This window comes from Salvelinus alpinus, chromosome 2 (assembly GCF_045679555.1).
Source record: "Salvelinus alpinus chromosome 2, SLU_Salpinus.1, whole genome shotgun sequence".
Lineage (NCBI taxonomy): Eukaryota > Metazoa > Chordata > Actinopteri > Salmoniformes > Salmonidae > Salvelinus > Salvelinus alpinus.
The window spans coordinates 61,190,000-61,208,433 of NC_092087.1; the positions used below are offsets into that span (position 1 = coordinate 61,190,000).

The window sequence follows — 18,434 nt, forward strand, 5'->3', positions numbered from 1 at the left end:
CATCCAATAGTTAAAGGTTAATGAAATACAAATTGTATAGAGAGAAATAGTCCTATAAATACTATAATAACTACAACCTAAAACTTCTTACCTGGGAATATTGAAGACTCATGTTAAAAGGAACCACCAGCTTTCATATGTTCTCATGTTCTGAGCAAGGAACTTAAACATTAGCTTTCTTACATGGCACATATTGCACTTTTACTTTCTTCTCCAACACTTTGTTTTTGCATTATTTAAACCAAATTGAACATGTTTATTTATTTGAGGCTAAATTGATTTTATTGATGTATTAAATTAAGTTTAAAAAAGTGTTCATTCAGTATTGTTGTAAGTGTCATAAAAAAAATCGGCCGATTAATCGGTATCGGCTTTTTTGGTCCTCCAATAATCGGTATCGGCGTTGAAAAATCATAATCGGTCGATCTCTAATCCTGTTTGCAACAAGTCACTAAAGTAAAACTGCAAAAAATGTGTCAAAGCAATAAACTTTGTGCTGAATACAAAGTGTTATGTTTGGGGCATATCCAATACAACACATTACGGAGTACCACTTTGCATATTTTCAAGCATAGTGGTGGCTGTATCATGTTATGACTATGCGCCTGTAATCGTTAAGGACTGGGGAGTTTCTCAAGAAAAATAAATGGAATGGAGCTATTCAAAGGCAAAATACAAGCAGAAAACCTGATTCAGTCTGTTTTTCATCAAACACAGAGATTAATTCACCTTTCAGCAGGACAATGACCTAAAACGCAAGACCAATCTACACTGGAGTTGCTTACCAAGAAAACAGTGAATGTTCCTGAATGGCCGAGTTACAGTTTTGACAGGACTTGAAAATCTATGGCAATCCCTGAAAATGGTTGTCTAGCAATGATCAACAACTAATTAGAGAGATTGTATTTTTTTTTTGAAAGAATAAATTGGCAAATGTTTCACAATCCAGGTGTGGAAAGCTCCTAGAGACTTACATCTGTAAATCGCTGCCAAAGGTGATTCTACAAAGTATTGACTCGGGTATGAATACTTACATAAATGAGATATTTTTGTATTTCACTTTCAATAAGCTAGCAAAAATGTCAAAAAACATGTTTTTACTTTGTCATTATGGGGTACTGTGTGTAGATTGGTTAGATCTAAAAAACATATTTAATACATTTTGAATTCAAGCTGCAACACAACAAAATGTAGAATGTCAAGGAGTACAGTGAAGGCACTGTATCTAATTCAGACCAAAAAAGTATCCACCACTGAGGAACGTATTTTGTTTTGATGACATTTAGGAAAGTTTTTGCTGTTTCCAAAATTTGCTGTTTCCATCAGGCCTGTTGTAGGGCTGGGCGATATGGCTTGAAAATCGTACCTTGATTTTTTTCAAACTTATGGGCGATTCCCAATATACAGTGCATTGGGAAAGTATTCAGACCCCTTGACTTTTTCCACATTTTGTTACGTTACAGCCTTATTCTAAAATGGTTTAAATACAACAAAACCCCTCGTGACAAAGCAAAACGTTATTTTGAGATGTTTAAACAACTTGGAGTCCACCTGTGATAAATTCAATTGATTGGACATGATTAGGAAAGGCACACACCTGTCCATATAAGGTCCCACAGTTGACAGTACACGTCAGAGCAAAAACCAAGCAATGAGGTCGAAAAAAATTGTCCATAGAGTAGTATAATGGCTGCCGTTTTACAGGCTCCTAACGAATTGTGCTATTGTGTATTTTTTCATGTTATTTCTAACTTATTTTGCCACCGTCTCTTATGACCAAAATAGCTTCTGATTATCAGAACAGCGATTACTCACCTCTTACTAGACAAACATTTTTTCTTTAATGAGTCGGACGCAAAGGATTTACTTCAGACACCGGACAAGGCCCAAATCCCCGTCATTTGTATGAAGAAGAGACAAGAGTTATATGGCTGGGTTTTCCGTGCATCGGCAAGATAGAGTAGCTGCCTCCGGTAAGACATGGGGTGGCGGTCTGTGTATATTTGACAATAACAGTTGGTGCACGAAATCTAATATTAATGAAGTCTCTATGTTTTGCCCGCCTGAGGTAAAGTATCTCACGATAAGCTGTAGACCACAATATTTATCAAGAGAGTTTTGAACTATATTTTTCGTAGCTGTCTATTGACCACCACAAACCGATGCTGGCACTACAGCACTCAACGAGCTGTATACGGCCATAAGAAAACAAGAAAATGCTCATCCAGGTGGCGCTCCTAGTGCCTGGGGACTTTAATGCAAGGAAACAAAACAATTTTACCTCATTTCTACCAGGATGTTACATGTGCAACCAGAGGGGGGAAGAAACCCACCTTTACTCCACACACAGAGACGCGTACAAAGCTCTCCATCGCCCTCCATTTGGCAGATCTGACCATAATTAATCAGTCCCCCGCCTGTACTCCCTGTTCACCCATGACTGCATGGCCAAGCACGACTCCAACACCATCATTAAGTTTGCAGATGACACAACAGTGGTAGGCCTGATTACAGACAACGATGAGACAGCTTATAGGGAGTAGGTCAGAGACCTGGCAGTGTGGTACAAGGATAACAACCTCTCCCTCACTGTGATCAAGACAAAGGAGATGATCGTGGACAACAGGAAAAGGGTGACCGAGCATGCCCCCATTCTCATCGACAGGGCTGTAGTGGAGCAGGTTGAGAGCTTCAAGTTCCTTGGTGTCCATATCACCAACGAACTGTCATGGTTCAAACACACCAAGACAGTCGTGAAGAGGGTACGACAAAGCCTATTCCCCCTCAGGAGACAGAAAAGATTTGGCATGGGTCCTCAGACCCTCATAAAGTTCTACAACTGCACCATCGAGAGCATCCTGAATGGTTGCATCACTGTATGGCAACTGCTCAGTCAAAACTGTTCGCTGCTCTGGCACCCCAATGGTGGAACAAACTCCCTCACGACGCCAGGTCAGCGGAGTCAATCACCACCTTCCGGAGACACCTGAAACCCCACCTCTTTAAGGAATACCTAGGATAGGATAAAGTAATCCTTCTAACCCCCCCCTCCCCCTTAAATGACTGAGATGCACTATTGTAAAGTGGTTGTTCCACTGGATATCATAAGGTGAATGCACCAATTTGTAAGTCGCTCTGGATAAGAGCGTCTGCTAAATGACTTAAATGTAAATGTAAATGTAATGCTCGGCCTCCGACCGCAAGGCACTACAAAGGGTAGTGCTTACGGCCCAGTACATCACTGGGGCCAAGCTTCCTGCCATCCAGAACCTCTATACCGGGCGGTGTCAGAGGAAGGCCCTAAAAATGTTCAAAGACTCCAGCCACCCTAGTCATAGACTGTTCTCTCTGCTACCGCACGGCAAGCGGTACCGGAGCGCCAAGTCTAGGTCCAAAAGGCTTCTTAACAGCTATTATCCTCAAGCCATAAGACTCAAGAACAGATAAAAAATGATGGCTAGCCCGACTATTTGCATTAACCCCCCCCCCCATTTTACGCTGCTGCTACTCTGTTTATTATCTATGCATATTTACTTTCTCTACCTACATGTACATATTACATTAATTACCTCGACTAACCTGTGCCCCTGCACATTGACGCTGTATATATATATATATATATAGCCTCGTTATTGTTGCTTTTTAATAATTATTTTACCACTTATTTTGTAATAAAACGACATTGTTGGTTAAGAGCTTGTAAGTAAGCATTTCACTGTAAGGTCTACCTGTTATTCGGGGCATGTGACAAATACAATTATTTGATTTGATTTAGAGCTCCGAGACAGGATTGTGTCGAGGCACAGATCTGGGGAAGGGTACCAAAACAATGCAGGAGTAGCTTCGGGACAAGTATCTGAATGTCCTTGAGTGGCCCAGCCAGAGCCTGGACTTCAACCTGATCGAACATCTCTGGAGACCTGAAAATAGCGACGCTCCCCATCCAATCTGACAGAGTTTAAGAGGTCTGCAGAAAGGAATGGGAGAAACTCCCCAAATACAGGTGTGCCAAGCTTGTAGCGTCATATACCCATTAGATTCGAGGTTGTAATTGCTGCAAAAGGTGCATCAACAAAGTAGTGAGTAAATGGTCTGAATAATTATGTAAATGTGATCCGTTTATTATTTTTAATGAATCTGCAAAAATGTCTAAAAACCTGTTTTATTTTTGTCATTATGGGGTGTAGATAAAAATAAATAAATAAATCCATTAAAAAAAAAAATCCAATCAATGTAACAAATTGTTGAAAATGTCAAGGGGTCTGAATACTTTCCAAATGTACCATCTTGATTTGTGCAAAGCTGTCATCAAGGCAAAGGGTGGCTACTTTGAAGAATCAAAAATATAAATATATTTTAATTTGTTTAACACTTTTTTGGTTACTACATGATTCCCTTTTTGATCTAATAGGTCTGATGTCTTCACTATTATTTTACAATGTAGAAATTAGTAAAAATAAAGAAACTCTTGAATGAGTAGGTGTCCAAATTTTTGACTGGTACTGTATACTTCCATAGATTTTTTCCTAGCGCTAACTGCGTAGCCCAAACTGTTTGGACGCCATAGCTGTCACCTTTCACTGCAGATGTAGAAGTGCGAAATTGGCAGGTGCGGTGGTTTGACACGATTCCAATGCAAAAAATAACATATCACTCTAGCTTGAACTTTTATTATGGTAATTCGATTTTCGCGGGGGAGCAGACAGACTCTAGGAGGTTAACCTACTTTTCTGCAATAATGACTGATCTTGCTTTCAAGTATGTCTATATAAAAAAAAAAAAAATCAGAACCATGCACATCCACTAATAATGACCAACTTCTGGTAGTAGGCATTATAGAAAATTAACACAGGTCTCATGAACAATCTCTCAAGCACAAGCCCACATGCTAGTGAGTAGCTAGCTAATCTTTAAATTTAAAGCCAACTTGGATCTATTTGCTTGTTAACAAAGGTAGAACAGTGGAACTGTTATGAATACATCCTCCTGTCCGTCTGCAACTGTTTGAACAACATGGCCTGTTCACTTTGTTTAGATGTTGAAATCAAGTGGCTAAAATGCTGCTAGCAGTGCGTGGTACCGCAATGCTGTGCGCGACAGAAACTGAGCATTAATATTCCAGTCATGTTCACTGATACTCCCATTTTATTAGGGTCTGCTCTGTTCTAAATTTTGGGAGTTGAGACATAAAAAGGGTATCGTTAGAAGGGGAATCAACCAATTCTGTTGGAAGTTGCACAGTGCACACAGCACAGGAGCAAAAGAAAGGAGACCAAAAAGACAAACATTCATACAAATGAAAAAATATAAAATAAAACTAGATTCTTGCGATGCAGGCATTTGGAACATTGCGCTAAAACATAGTTTTTTTATCCGACAGGTACTTTACTCTCATATGGTTGAATGGAAACATGATTCATGTCAGTGATGTTAAGTGTGCTTGTGCATCAGTGTTGGTGTGTGGTTGTGTGTCAAAAAGGTTACCCTGCGGCCAGTGCTTCTGTGGACCACGGGCACCCTCTCCTCCCCTGTTAGGGAGTTGACGTCCAGCTTGGTGGGGTCTTTGCAGCGATGTCTCCGCTGTTTGGGCCGCTCCACAAAGCTGTGCAACATCGCTGCGCCAGGAGACTGAAACCCCAGATTTGGCAAGATCAGCACACTACAACATCACCTGTCATCACGTGGTTGGAGAGTTACTTATCCAATAGAACTCAAGAGTATTCTTCAATGAAAGCTTCTCTAACATCAGGTATGTACAGTGCAGTATCCCTCAGGGCAGTTTCCTTGTGCCGCTACTTTTCTCTATTTTCACAAATATTTTGCCATTTGTCTTACAAGAAGCTAAAATGACCATGTATGCTGACAATTGCACACTACAGTCGTGGCCAAAAGTTTTGAGAATGACACACATATTAATTTCCACAAAGTTTGCTGCTTCAGTGTCTTTAGATATTTATGTCAGATGTTACTATGGAATACTGAAGTATAATTACAAGCATTTCATTAGTGTCAAAGGCTTTTATTGACAATTACAGGAAGTTGATGCAAAAGTCAATATTTGCAGTGTTGACCCTTCTTTTTCAAGACCTCTGCAATCCGCACATGGCATGCTGTCAATTAACTTCTGGGCCACATCCTGACTGATGGCAGGCCATTCTTGCATAATCAATGCTTGGAGTTTGTCAGAATTTGTGGGTTTTTGTTTGTCCACCCGCCTCTTGAGGATTGACCACAAGTTCTTAATGGGATTAAGGTCTGGGGAGTTTCCTGGCCATGGACCCAAAATATCGATGTTTTGTTCCCCGAGCCACTTAGTTATCACTTTTGCCTTATGGCAAGGTGCTCCATCATGCTGGAAAAGGCATTGTTCGTCACCAAACTGTTCCTGGATGGTTGGGAGAAGTTGCTCTCGGAGGATGTGTTGGTACCATTCTTTATTCATGGCTGTGTTCCTTGGCAAAATTGTGAGTGAGCCCACTCCCTTGGCTGAGAAGCAACCCCACACATGAATGGTCTCAGGATGCTTTACTGTTGGCATGACACAGGACTGATTGTAGCGCTCACCTTGTCTTCTCCGGACAAGCTTTTTTTCCGGATGCCCCAAACAATCGGAAAGGGGATTCATCAGAGAAAATTACTTTACACCAGTCCTCAGCAGTCCAAACCCTGTACCTTTTGCAGAATATCAGTCTGTCCCTGATGTTTTTCCTGGAGAGACGTTGCTTCTTTGCTGCCCTTCCTGACACCAGGCCATCCTCCAAAAGTCTTCGCCTCACTGTGCGTGCAGATGCACTCACACCTGCCTGCTGCCATTCCTGATCAAGCTCTGTACTGGTGGTGCCCCAATCCCGCAGCTAAATCAATTTTAGGAGACGTTCCTGGCGCTTGCTGGACTTTCTTGGGCGCCCTGAAGCCTTCTTCACAACAATTGAACCGCTCTCGAAGTTCTTGATGATCCGATAAATGGTTGATTTAGATGCAATCTTACTGGCAGCAATATCCTTGCCTGTGAAGCCCTTTTTCTGCAAAGCAATGATGACGGCACGTGTTTCCTTGCAGGTAACCATGGTTGACAGAGGAAGAACAATGATTCCAAGCACCACCCTCCTTTTGAAGCGTCCAGTCTGTTAGTCGAACTCAATCAGCATGACAGAGTGATCTCCGTCCTCGTCAACACTCACACCTGTGTTAACGAGAGAATCACTGACATGATGTCAGCTGGTTCTTTTGTGGCAGGGCTGAAATGCAGTGGAAATGTTTTAAGATTCAGTACATTTTGCATGGCAAAGAGGGACTTTGCAATTAATTGCAATTCATCGGATCACTCTTCATAACATTCTGGAGTATATGCAAATTGCCATCATACAAACTGAGGCAGCAGACATTGTGAAAATTAATATTTGTGTCATTCTCAAAACTTTTGGCCACGACTGTACACATCAGCACCTGCAGCCAGTGAGCTCACTGAGACTCTTAGCAAGGAGTTACAGTCAGTGTCAAAATGGGCAATTAAATGCATAAAACCAAAAACATTGTATTTGGTTCAAAGCATTCTTAGACCTAAACCTCAACTGAAGTTGTGCATAAATTGTGTGACCATTGAACAAGAAGATGAACTCCTAGGAGCAACACTGGATGGTCAGTTATCATGTTCAAGTCATATTGACAAAGTCGTTGTGAACATGGGGAGAGTTAAGTTGTTATAGAAATATGTTCTTCTGTACTAGTTGTCGAGGCTTTGATCTTGTCTCATCTTGATTACTGTCCGGTAATATGGTCAGGTGCAGCAAAGAAAACCCTAGTATAGCTGCAGTTGCCTCAAAACAAAGCAGTACTCCTTGCCCTTAACTGCACACACAGAACTAACATCAACAAAATGCATGATAGTCTTGAATAAGAAACATGTGTGTTTTAAATGCCCACCCACTTGTATAATCTTTTTGCAAACACTTCAAACAGACATACATAATCCACCAAACACGCCACTAAAGGTTGCAAGATCGAATCCCCGAGTTGACAAGGTAAAAATAGTTTGTTCTGCCCCTGAACAAGGCAGTTAACCCACTGTTCCTAGGCCATCATTGAAAATAAGAATTTGTTCTTAACTGACTTGCCTAGTTAAATAAAGGTACAAAAAAAATAAAAAATAAAATTATACCCAAACCAAAAACGGATTTAATGCATTGCTCAGTTATATATAGAGCCATGTCATCGTGGAATGCTCTGGTACCAGAGGTTACCCAGGCAAAAATATAAAGTTCAGCTTAAAAAATACAGATACAAAAAAAAATAGTATCACAGCACCTCTCCTCTTTCTAAAGATCGAATTTAACTATACTGAAGAAAAATATGAACGCAACATGCAACAATTATATATTTTTTTTACTGAGTTACAGTACATAAGGAAATCAGTCAAAGGAAATACATTCATTAGGCTCTAATCTATGGGCCTTGGAGGTCATAAGCCCACCGACTTGGTAGCCAGGCCCCCCCTCCTTCTACCTCCTCCTCAGACAGGTGGAGAAGCCGGATGTGGAGGTACTGGGCTGAAGTGGTCTGCGGTTGTGTAGCCGGTTGGACGTACTGCCAAATTCTCTAAAACAATATTGGACGCAGCTTATGGTTGAGAAATGAACATTAAATTCTCTGGCAACAGCTCTGGTGGTCATTCCTGCAGTCAGCATGCCAATTGCATGCTCCCTCAAAACTTGAGACATCTGCAGCATTGTGTTGTGTAACAAAAGCGCACATAAAAAAAGTGGTATTTCACTGTTCCCAGCACAAGGTGCAACTGTAATTATCATGCTGTTTAATCAGCTTCTTGATATTCCACACCTGGTGGATGGATTATCTTGGCAAAGGAGAAATTCTCATGAACAGGGTTATAAACAAATTTGTGCACATCATTTGAGAGAAATAAGCTTTTGTGTGTATGGACAATTTCTGGGATTTTTTATTTCAGGTCATGAAACTTGGGACAAACACTTTCCATGTTGCGTTTATATTTTTGTTCAGTGTATATAAACATGACCAACTGTATGTGGACTTCTGCTCGTCGAACATCTCATTCCAAAATCATGGGCATTAATATGGAGGTGGTCACCCATTTGCTGCTTTAACAGCCTCCACTCTTCTGGGAAGACTTTCCACTAGATGTTGGAACATTGCTGCTGGGACTTGCTTCCATTCTGCCACAAGAGCATTAGTGAGATCAGGCACTGATGTTGGACGATTAGGCCTGGCTCGCAGTCGGCGTTCCAGTTCATCCCAAAGGCATTCGATGCTGTCGAGGTCAGGGCTCTGTGCAGACCAGTCAAGTTCTTCCACACCGATCTCGACAAACCATTTCTGTATGGACTTCGCTTTGTGTACAGGGGCATTGTCATGCTGAAACAGGAACGGGCCTTCCCCAAACTGTTGCCACAAAGTTGGAAGCACAGAATCGTCTAGAATGTCATTGTATGCTGTAGAGTTAAGACTTCCCTTCACTGGAACTAAGGGTCCTAGCCTGAACCATTATTCCTCCTCCACCAAAGTTGGCACTATGCATTGGGGCAGGTAGCGATCTCCTGGCATCCGCCAAATCCAGATTTGTCCGTCGGAGTGTCAGATGGTGAAGCGTGATTCATCACTCCAGAGAACACATTCCCAATGCTCCAGAGTCCAATGGCGGCGAGCTTTACACCACTCCAGCCGACGCTTGGCATTGCGCATGGTGACCTTAGGCTTGTGTGCGTGCGGCTGCTCGGCTATGGAAACTCATTTCATGAAGCTCCGGACGAACAGTTTGTGTGCTGATGTTGCTTCCAGAGGCAGTTTGGATCTCAGTACTAAGTGTTGCTACCAAGGATAGACCATTTTTACACACTATGCGTTTCAGCAATCAGCGGTCCCGTTCTGTGAGCTTGTGTGGACTACCACTTCGCGGCTGAGCCGTTGTTGCTCTTAGATGTTTCCACGTCACAATAACAGCACTTACAGTTGACCGGGGCAGTTCCAGCAAGGCAGAAATATGACAAACTGATTTGTTGGCATCCTATGACGGTGCCACGTTGAAAGTCAGAGTTTTTCAGTAATAGTCGACTTCACTAATTTGAAGAGGTGTTCACATACTTGTGTGTGTGTGATATACACACACACACACACGGTCAAATATTATAGTTTCAACAATGTAGAAAATAGTAGAAATAAAGAAAAACCCTTGAATGAGTAGGTGTGTCCAAACTTTTGACTGGTACTGTACATACATAGTGCCTTCGGAAAGTATTCACACCCCTCGACTTTTTCCACATTTTGTTACGTTACAGCCTCCTTCTAAAATTGGTAAAAACATATATATATTTTTTTACACACAATACCCCATTATGACAAAGCAAAAACAGGTCAGGTTGAATAGGGAGCATCGCTGCACAGCTATTTTCAGGTCTCTCCAGAGATGTTTATTCGTGTTGAAGTCCGGGCTCTGGCTGGGCCACTCAATGACATTCAAAGACTTGTTCCGAAGCCACGCCCGCGTTGTCTTGGTTGTGTGCTTAGGGTTGTTATCCTGTTGGAAGGTGAACCCTTGCCCCCGTGTGGAGGTCCTGAGCGCTCTGGAACAGGTTTTCATCAAGGATCTCGCTGTACTTTGCTCAGTTCATCTTTTCTTCGATCCTGACTAGTCTCCCAGTCCCTGTAGCTGAAAAACATCCCCACAGCATGATGCTGCCACCACCATGCTTCACTGATGGTGCCAGGTTTCCTCCAGATGTGACATTTGGCATTCAGACCAGAGTCCTTTAGGTGCCTTTTGGCAAACTCCAAGTGGGCTGTCATGTGCCTTTTACTGAGGAGTGGCTTCCGTCTGGCCACTAACATAAAGGCCTGATTGGTGGAGTACTGCGGAGATGGTTGTCCTTCTGGAAGGTTCTCCCATCTCCACAGAGGGACTCCAAAGCTCTGTCAGAGAGACCATCGGATTCTTGCTCACCTCCCTGACCAAGGGCCTTCTCCCCCATTTACTCAGTTTGGCCAGGTGGCCAGCTCTAGGAGGAGTCTTGGTGGTTCAAAACTTCTTCAATTTAATAATGATGGAGGCCACTGTGTTCTTGGGGATTTTCAATGCTGCCGAAATGTTTTGGTACCCCTTCCCCAGATCTGTGTCTCGACACAATCCTGTCTCGGAGCTCTACGGACAATTCCTTTGACCTCAAGGCTTGATTTTTGCTCTGACATGCACTGTCAATTGTGGGACCTTATATAGACAGGTGTGTGCCTTTCCAAATCATGTCTAATCAATTGAATTTACCAGAGGTGGACTCCAATCAAGTTGTCGAAACAGCTCAAGGATGATCTATGGAAACAGGATTCACCTAAGCTCAATATCAAGTCACATAGCAAAGGGTCTGAATACTTATGTAATAATAAAAAAAAAAATGTAACCTTTATTTAACTAGGCAAGTCAGTTAAGAACAAATTCTTATTTACAATGACGGCCTACCCCGGCCAAAGCCTAACCCGGACAACGCTGGGCCAATTGTGCGTAGCCCTATAGGACTCCCAATCACGGCCAGTTGTGATACAGCCTGGAATCGAACCAGCGTCTGTAGTGACGCCTCTAGCAGTGCCTTAGAGGGGTCTGAATATTTTCCCGAATGCACTATATAACTCTTATTTAATTAAATTCCAAATAAATTGTTTTAATGTAATATCTTATGTTGTTCTTGTCTATTACTATTCTGTACTTTCTCATCTATTTGTATGTTTTATGTGGACCCCAGGAAGCGTAGCTGCTGCATATGCTGTAGCTAATAGGGATCCCAATGAACTAAACCAAACAATATTCTCTTACTATAAAACCTAGCGGCTGTTGAGTTGAACCCTCTTAACATAAACTTAATCACAATTTCAGAAAACATATGGGTTCCCTCCACCTGCTTATTCCCTCTTGATTCCAGGAATCCTCCAACGGAGAGGGAATCGTCCAACTTGGATTTCTGGAGACACTTTTTTTTGACAATGATCAACTCACCGGTGCAAAAGTGGGCAGTTCCATGTTGTAGTTAGGATTCTGCCGCAGCCATTCCATTAGGCCCTTGTTGGCAGCCTCTCTGTCGATGGCCACCACCTCTGGCTGGGTGGGTGTGGAGGGTCCCGGGGGGCACTCCGGTGGGGAGGAGGTGGACGACACCGCAGAATGGCTGATGACTTCTACCCTACCCTGTAGAGGAAAAAATGAGAGAACTCATAATCAGATGTCCTTGATTCACCACTCAAATCTAGTATGAAACTCTAGTGGCACAACCTTGCATACCAATGCACATGAATTGCCTCCTCCAAGCACGAAACCACAAGAGTGAACTTTATTGTCCTTCCCCCTGGACTTGGTAGGGGGACAGGTCCACAGTAATTATCATCAAAACCAGGAGGGGTAGAAAACTAGTACCATTAAGCTGTCCTTTTTGCTGTTCACAAAACCAAAAGCACTTCTGACTTTGCAAACCTGTTGTTCCGGGACGTGCATTCCTCTGCTCTTGACGAACCCCATGTCGACTGCCTCCACGTTTCTCCGTCTGCCTCTCCTTCGGCGCATGAAGGCATCGTCGCGCCTCAGGTTGCCGTTGACGATTTGGCCGGTGACAGGGTGGATGAGACCTGCCTGCAGGATCCCGGCCATGTCTACTCCCACCGAGCCCTGCATGGCACTCTGAATGACACTTTGCATGGCGCCCATGGCAGGCAGTTTGTGGGAACTAGGATGGACCTGGTGGCTCATGTGGCCTACAGTGGCTGCCACTTCGCCCCCAATGCCCAGATCCCCGGCCTTGGAGAGGTCCATGGCCGCCTCCTGCCAGCCGTTGAGCAGCAGCGCCCCGCCTCTGTGCGGCACCGTTAGGGGAATCTTCTCCCCTGAGTGGCACTGCTTACTGAGCACCACGCCCTCGTACTCAAACGACCGCCTACCCCGCTTTAGTTCGGGCAGATAGGGCGGCGCCACCAGCCTCTCCTGCAAGAGAGGCAAGGATGTCAACCTCCAGCCTCCTGGGCTGCATTCTCCGGCACCTCTTTGCTTGTACTGAACGGGATGGAAATGGAAGAAGAATGGAAGAATATTAACGAATACTGACAATAGAAAGGTGAATATCCACAAAAACATAAAATAAGATTTTCCACAACAATGGTTATGAATTATGATGTGAGAAAGGGACAAAGCATGAATATGGGATAGTCACCTTGGGCAGGCGGGTAACAGAAGGGGCTGGGATGTTGAAGTTAAGGCTCTGGGATGGCTGAACCCTGGTTGAGATGAAGCCAGCCCTCTGGTGCACACTGTTGGGCACACAGGTGTTTGCCAGAGAGCTGGGAGAGTCATACTGCTGGCTGGACGAGGGCCACTTCCCCTTCAAGATGGCGTGACATATACTGTCCAGGCGGTTGATGATCACCCGGTCCTGCAAGGCAAAGTTGCACAAAAAAGCTCATGTCTCATTCCCCTGGTTCCCAGTTAATGGCCCACACCCACACATTTGTGAACAGGGCACGACAGCCCCTCTTCTCCCTCCCTCAGGAGGCTGAAAAGATTTGGCATGGCCAAAGTCATACTGGCATGGTTCTACAGCTGCACCATTGAGAGCATCTTGACTGGCTACATCACCGCTTGTTAGGGAAACTGCAAGGCACCTGATCGCAAGTTGCTACAGAGGGTGGTGAGTACTGCCCACGGCAAGTGATACTGTTGCACCAAGTCTGGAACCAACAGGACCCTGAACTGCTTCTAGCCCCAAGCCAAAAGACTGCTAATAGCTAATTGAATGGCTACCTGGACTACTTACATTAACCCTTTTTTGCAATAACTCTATGCACACACACCGGACTCCACCCACACACACACTCACACACTTTCACACATATGCTGCTGCTACAGTCTATTATCTAGCCTGAAGCTAAGTTACTTTAACCCTACCAGCATGTACATCACAGGGTTTCCATTAGGAAAATGTGGTGCCAGATGTGACCGGGAAGATTTTAATTTACAGTCCATTTGAGAAATGTTGCATACCCATATGCATTGAGTGCATAACCCATTAGGCATCTACCCATTGTGCTCAGATTGACAGAAATCACATTTAGATTATGGTAATGCATATTAACAGAACATGTAACTCATGTAATGAAGCAGTCAATAAAGCACAATTTTCAAACATTTGCCAAAACGCAATTTGCAGGAAAACACCATTCTAAACAGCGCACCTGGGAAAACACTATTCTAAAACAGCGCAACTGATAGTGGTTCCATATGTGACAGAGATGAAAACTTAGAAAGAGGGGGAATCTAAAGATGCAACCACTAGGATGGGTTGCTATTATGACTAGGATTGTGCCTTTGGCTTCTGGACAACGCAAAAAAGTTAATATGAAAACCAATAGAACAGGAACGAAATTGCATAGTGGCAGGTCCTATAGGGAAGTAAATAAAATACATTTGTGAAAATTATATAATTACTACAGGCTATACATAAATAAATAAAATAATTCCAAATACTTCAAAAGAAAGAATGACTTAGCCACAGAGGAATCGAGGATCATTAGCTTATTTTTAAAAATTGATATGGATTGTTTCAAATCACAAACTTGTAGGACTATGCCTATTTGGGAAGCCAGCAATTTGGGCAGCACACATGGCAATAGGCAACCGGTTTCTGTAACGCCCCCCTAAAAAAAGACATGCCTTGTGGCCAAAGTGCCCATTGCGCCCTCTCAAAGTGCCAATGGCTCTCTCAGATATCTCAATTCTTATTAGCAAATGCCCCTCACGTGATTGGGTCCTTCTCACAGGCGTAGCAGCTCTGAAGTAGTGAAGACAGACACGTCGGGGATGCAACAGTGCGTGTCCTTATCGAATACCCGAGGCGCTTATTGAAGACGTTAAAAGAATTGTGCACATATACTTTTCATCACCTAACAAGATGAGTAGGCCTAACGAACAGCAAAAGGACTATGTCAATCTACTATCCCCCATAGTACAAAAGTTGACCTATTCTATTGGTCAGCTTGTCCTTCTGTGCGAGAAATAAATATTCCAAACATACTCTGGGACAGTTGTGGAACACTATAGATCCCAAATTAATAGAACCACTGTACATCGAAAAACCTTCTAAAAGCAATGAGGCTGTGGCAACAGATCAGAAAGTTTAGCTTAAAATGTTGATAAAACTATTAGGCTATTTCTTCACATTATAAGAGCAGCAATGCGCACACGGCAGAATAGCTACTGTTTTTTGGTTTTCAAATCAATTTAATCGGCTATTTTGGTTAATGGCCTTGGTGCCCTATTAGATATCCTTGGTGCCCTGGCAGATAGGGCACCTCTTGAAGGCCAAATGGCCTTGACCCTAAAATCACGAAATTCCAAGCCGGTCAATAGGTCTAGCTGATTATTGAGTTGCGGCTTTCAGTGAAAAGCATCTAAATTATGCGTGAAGATAATGTGTCTTGAGTATAATTTAAAATCTTGCCTTTTTGTGCTATGTTGCTCTGTCTGCATGCAACGTCTTGCTTGTCCTACAGTATGTTGCTCTGCGTGTGCTCACTGCTCTCGTCTGTATTGTTATTCTAATTGTTTTCAATAACCTGCCCAGGGACTGCAGTTGAAAATAAGCTGGCTGGATAAAACCGTCACTTTTACTGAAATGTTGATTAATGTGCAATGTCCCTGTAAAAATAAAAATAAAATAAACTCAACTCAAACTGTTGAGACAAGAAGCGGAGGGGTGTGTGGCGAAGATATAGGCGACTCTCTCTCCGAATGGCTACGCTGTCTTCCGCCAATTCTTGCGCATTCATTGTGTGAATTGTTTACCCTTTGATCATTAAAAAAATAATACAAATCCCGATTACATACAGTATGTATCCAAGAGTAAACGTAATCTCTTGTAAATGTACTGTTAATCTCTTGTCTCTTGGTTACATAAATTTCTGTTAATGCATGTATTAATTACAGTCATTTACCATTCTCATTGTTTACAGAGTTCACAACCTGCTACACTCATTTCATAACCATCACAAGATTCGTACATTTTTTTATTGTCTTTTGTTTGGAGTGCGCCATGTGAGCAATGAGCATGTGTCTGGTTTCTCTGTCCTGGTAATGTTGAGGGCTTGTGCGCGCCTGAGCACGCATAGAAGTACCTGGCCTGCTGCGTGAAAATGTAGGACAGTTTTTTTTTTTTTCCTTTGTGAATGATAATGCACAGAAAGTATTCACACCCTTTGACCTTTTCCCCATTTTCTTGTGTTACAGCCTGAATTTAAAATGGATTAAGATTTTTGGGCCCTTGCCTACACGCACAATACCTCGTAATGTCAAAGTGTAATTATGTTTTTATATTTTTTTTAACAAATTCATTAAAAATGAATAGCTAAAATGTCTTGAGTCAATAAGTACTCAACCCCTTAGTCATGGCAAGCCTAAATAAGTTCAGAAGTAAAAATGTGCTTAACAAGTCACCTAATTAGTTGCATGGACTAACCCGGTGTGCAATAAGTGTTTGACATGATTTTTTACATACAGATAATTGTAAGGTCCATCATTCGAGCAGTGAATTTCAAACACAGATTCAACCACAAAGACCTCTGCCTCGCAAAGAAGGGCACCTATTGCTAAATGGGTAAAAAATAAAATACAGATATTGAATATCCCTTTGAGCATCGTGAAGTTATTAATTACACTTTGGATGGTGTATAATACACCCAGTCACTACAAAAGATACAGGCGTCCTTCCTAACTCAGTTGCCAGAGAGGAAGGAAACCACTCAGGGATTTCACCATGAGGCCAATTGTGATTTTAAAACAGTTACAGAGTTTAATGGCTGTGATAGGAGAAAACTGAGGATGTATCAACACCATTGTAGTTACGCCACAATACTAACCTAATCAACAGAGTGAAAAGGAAGCCTGTACAGAATACAAATATTCCAAAACATGCATCCTGTTCGCAACAAGGCACTAAAGTAATACTACAAAAAATATGGCAAAGAAATTCACTTTATATTTAGGGGCAGCAGGTAGCCTAGTGGTTAGAGCATTGGGCCAGTAACCGAAAAGTTGTTAGATCGAATCCCCGAGCTGACAAGGTAAAAATCTGTCTTTCTGCCCCTGAACAAGATGTCCTGAATACAAAGTGTTATATTTAGAGCAAATAAAATACAACACATTACTGAGTACCACTCTCCATATTTTCAAGCCTAGTGGTGGGTTCATCATGTTATGGGTATATATTTTTACCTTTATTTAACTAGGCAAGTCAGTTGAGAACAAATTCTTATTTTACAATGACGGCCTACCCCACCAAATCCCCCACTAACCCGGACGACGCTGAGCCAATTGTGTGGCGCCCTATGGTACACTTGTAGTCATATACCCTATGGTATACTTGTAATCCTATGCCTATGGTATAATTGTATTGTAATCGTTAAGGAATTCTTTAGGACAAAAAAGAGACCTGGTTTAGTCGGCTTTCCACCAAACACTGGGAGATTAATTCACCTTTCAGCAGGACAATCAAATCAAACTTTTCTACAGCACATTTCAGACATGAATGCAACGCAATGCGCTTCACGGGAAAAAACTGATAAAAAAACCTGTGAAAATAAAAATATTAACTACACAATCAACATAAGAGGATAAAAACAAAAGAATAACAAAAACTGAAAGACAAAAAAAGCACCCTAAGGAAAAGCAAAGCTAAAAACCTGTTTTAAGATCTCTTATACAGTACCAGTGAAATGTTTGTACACTACTCATTCAAGGATTTTCTTTATTTTTCACTATTTTCTACATTGTAGAATAATAGTGAAGACATCAAAACTATGAAATAACACAAATGGAATCATGTAGTAACCAAAAAAACTGTTTAACAAATCGAAATATATTTTATATTTGAGATTCTTCAAAGTAGCCACCCTTTGCCTTGATGACAGCTTTGCACACTCTTGGCATTCTCTCAACCAGCTTCATGTTAATGTCCACAATTTTGGAATGAGATGTTCGACGAGCAGGTGTTCACATACTTTTGGCCATGTAGTGTTTGTTCACTATGCATGACAAAAAATTTGACTGGTAAAATAGGTCCTAAACCAATTTAGAACTGGACCGGAGACCCACCTCTCCAGTCTGTCCAGAAGGACATCATGGTCAACAAAGTCAAATGCAGCACTTAAATCCAAGAGTACAAGGACAGAGAGCTGTTTGGCATATGTGTTGGCTCTAAGATTGTTTTCCACTTTCACTAAGGCTGTCTCTGAGCTGGGCACGAAAACCAGATTGGAATTTTTCAAATACAGTTGGCACTTAGAAAACATTTAGCTGTTTAAAATCCAATTGCGCCAGAATTTTGCTTCAGAATGGAAGGTTGGAGATTGGCCGAAAATTGCTAAGTTCTTAAGAATCTAGATTA

At 42.2% G+C, this 18,434-nt stretch overlaps 1 protein-coding gene across 11 annotated transcripts in view; it reads right to left on the reverse strand.

Moving 5' to 3' along the window:
- chd6 (chromodomain helicase DNA binding protein 6) overlaps positions 1–18,434 on the reverse strand; it is a 142,004-nt gene that overhangs the window by 13,109 nt on the left and 110,461 nt on the right. For 7 of the 11 annotated variants that reach the window (XM_071387910.1, XM_071387902.1, XM_071387885.1 and 4 more), the window contains exons 33-36: positions 13,212–13,430; positions 12,482–13,054; positions 12,011–12,199; positions 5,485–5,628 (exon numbers count right to left, since the gene is read on the reverse strand). In XM_071387910.1, coding sequence (XP_071244011.1) covers positions 5,485–5,628; positions 12,011–12,199; positions 12,482–13,054; positions 13,212–13,430 — 1,125 coding nt within the window. Of the gene's footprint in view, positions 1–5,484; positions 5,629–8,909; positions 11,333–12,010; positions 12,200–12,481; positions 13,055–13,211; positions 13,431–18,434 lie in introns of those variants that run through there. The other 4 variants (XM_071387926.1, XM_071387893.1, XM_071387920.1 and 1 more) reach the window with 3 other exon arrangements.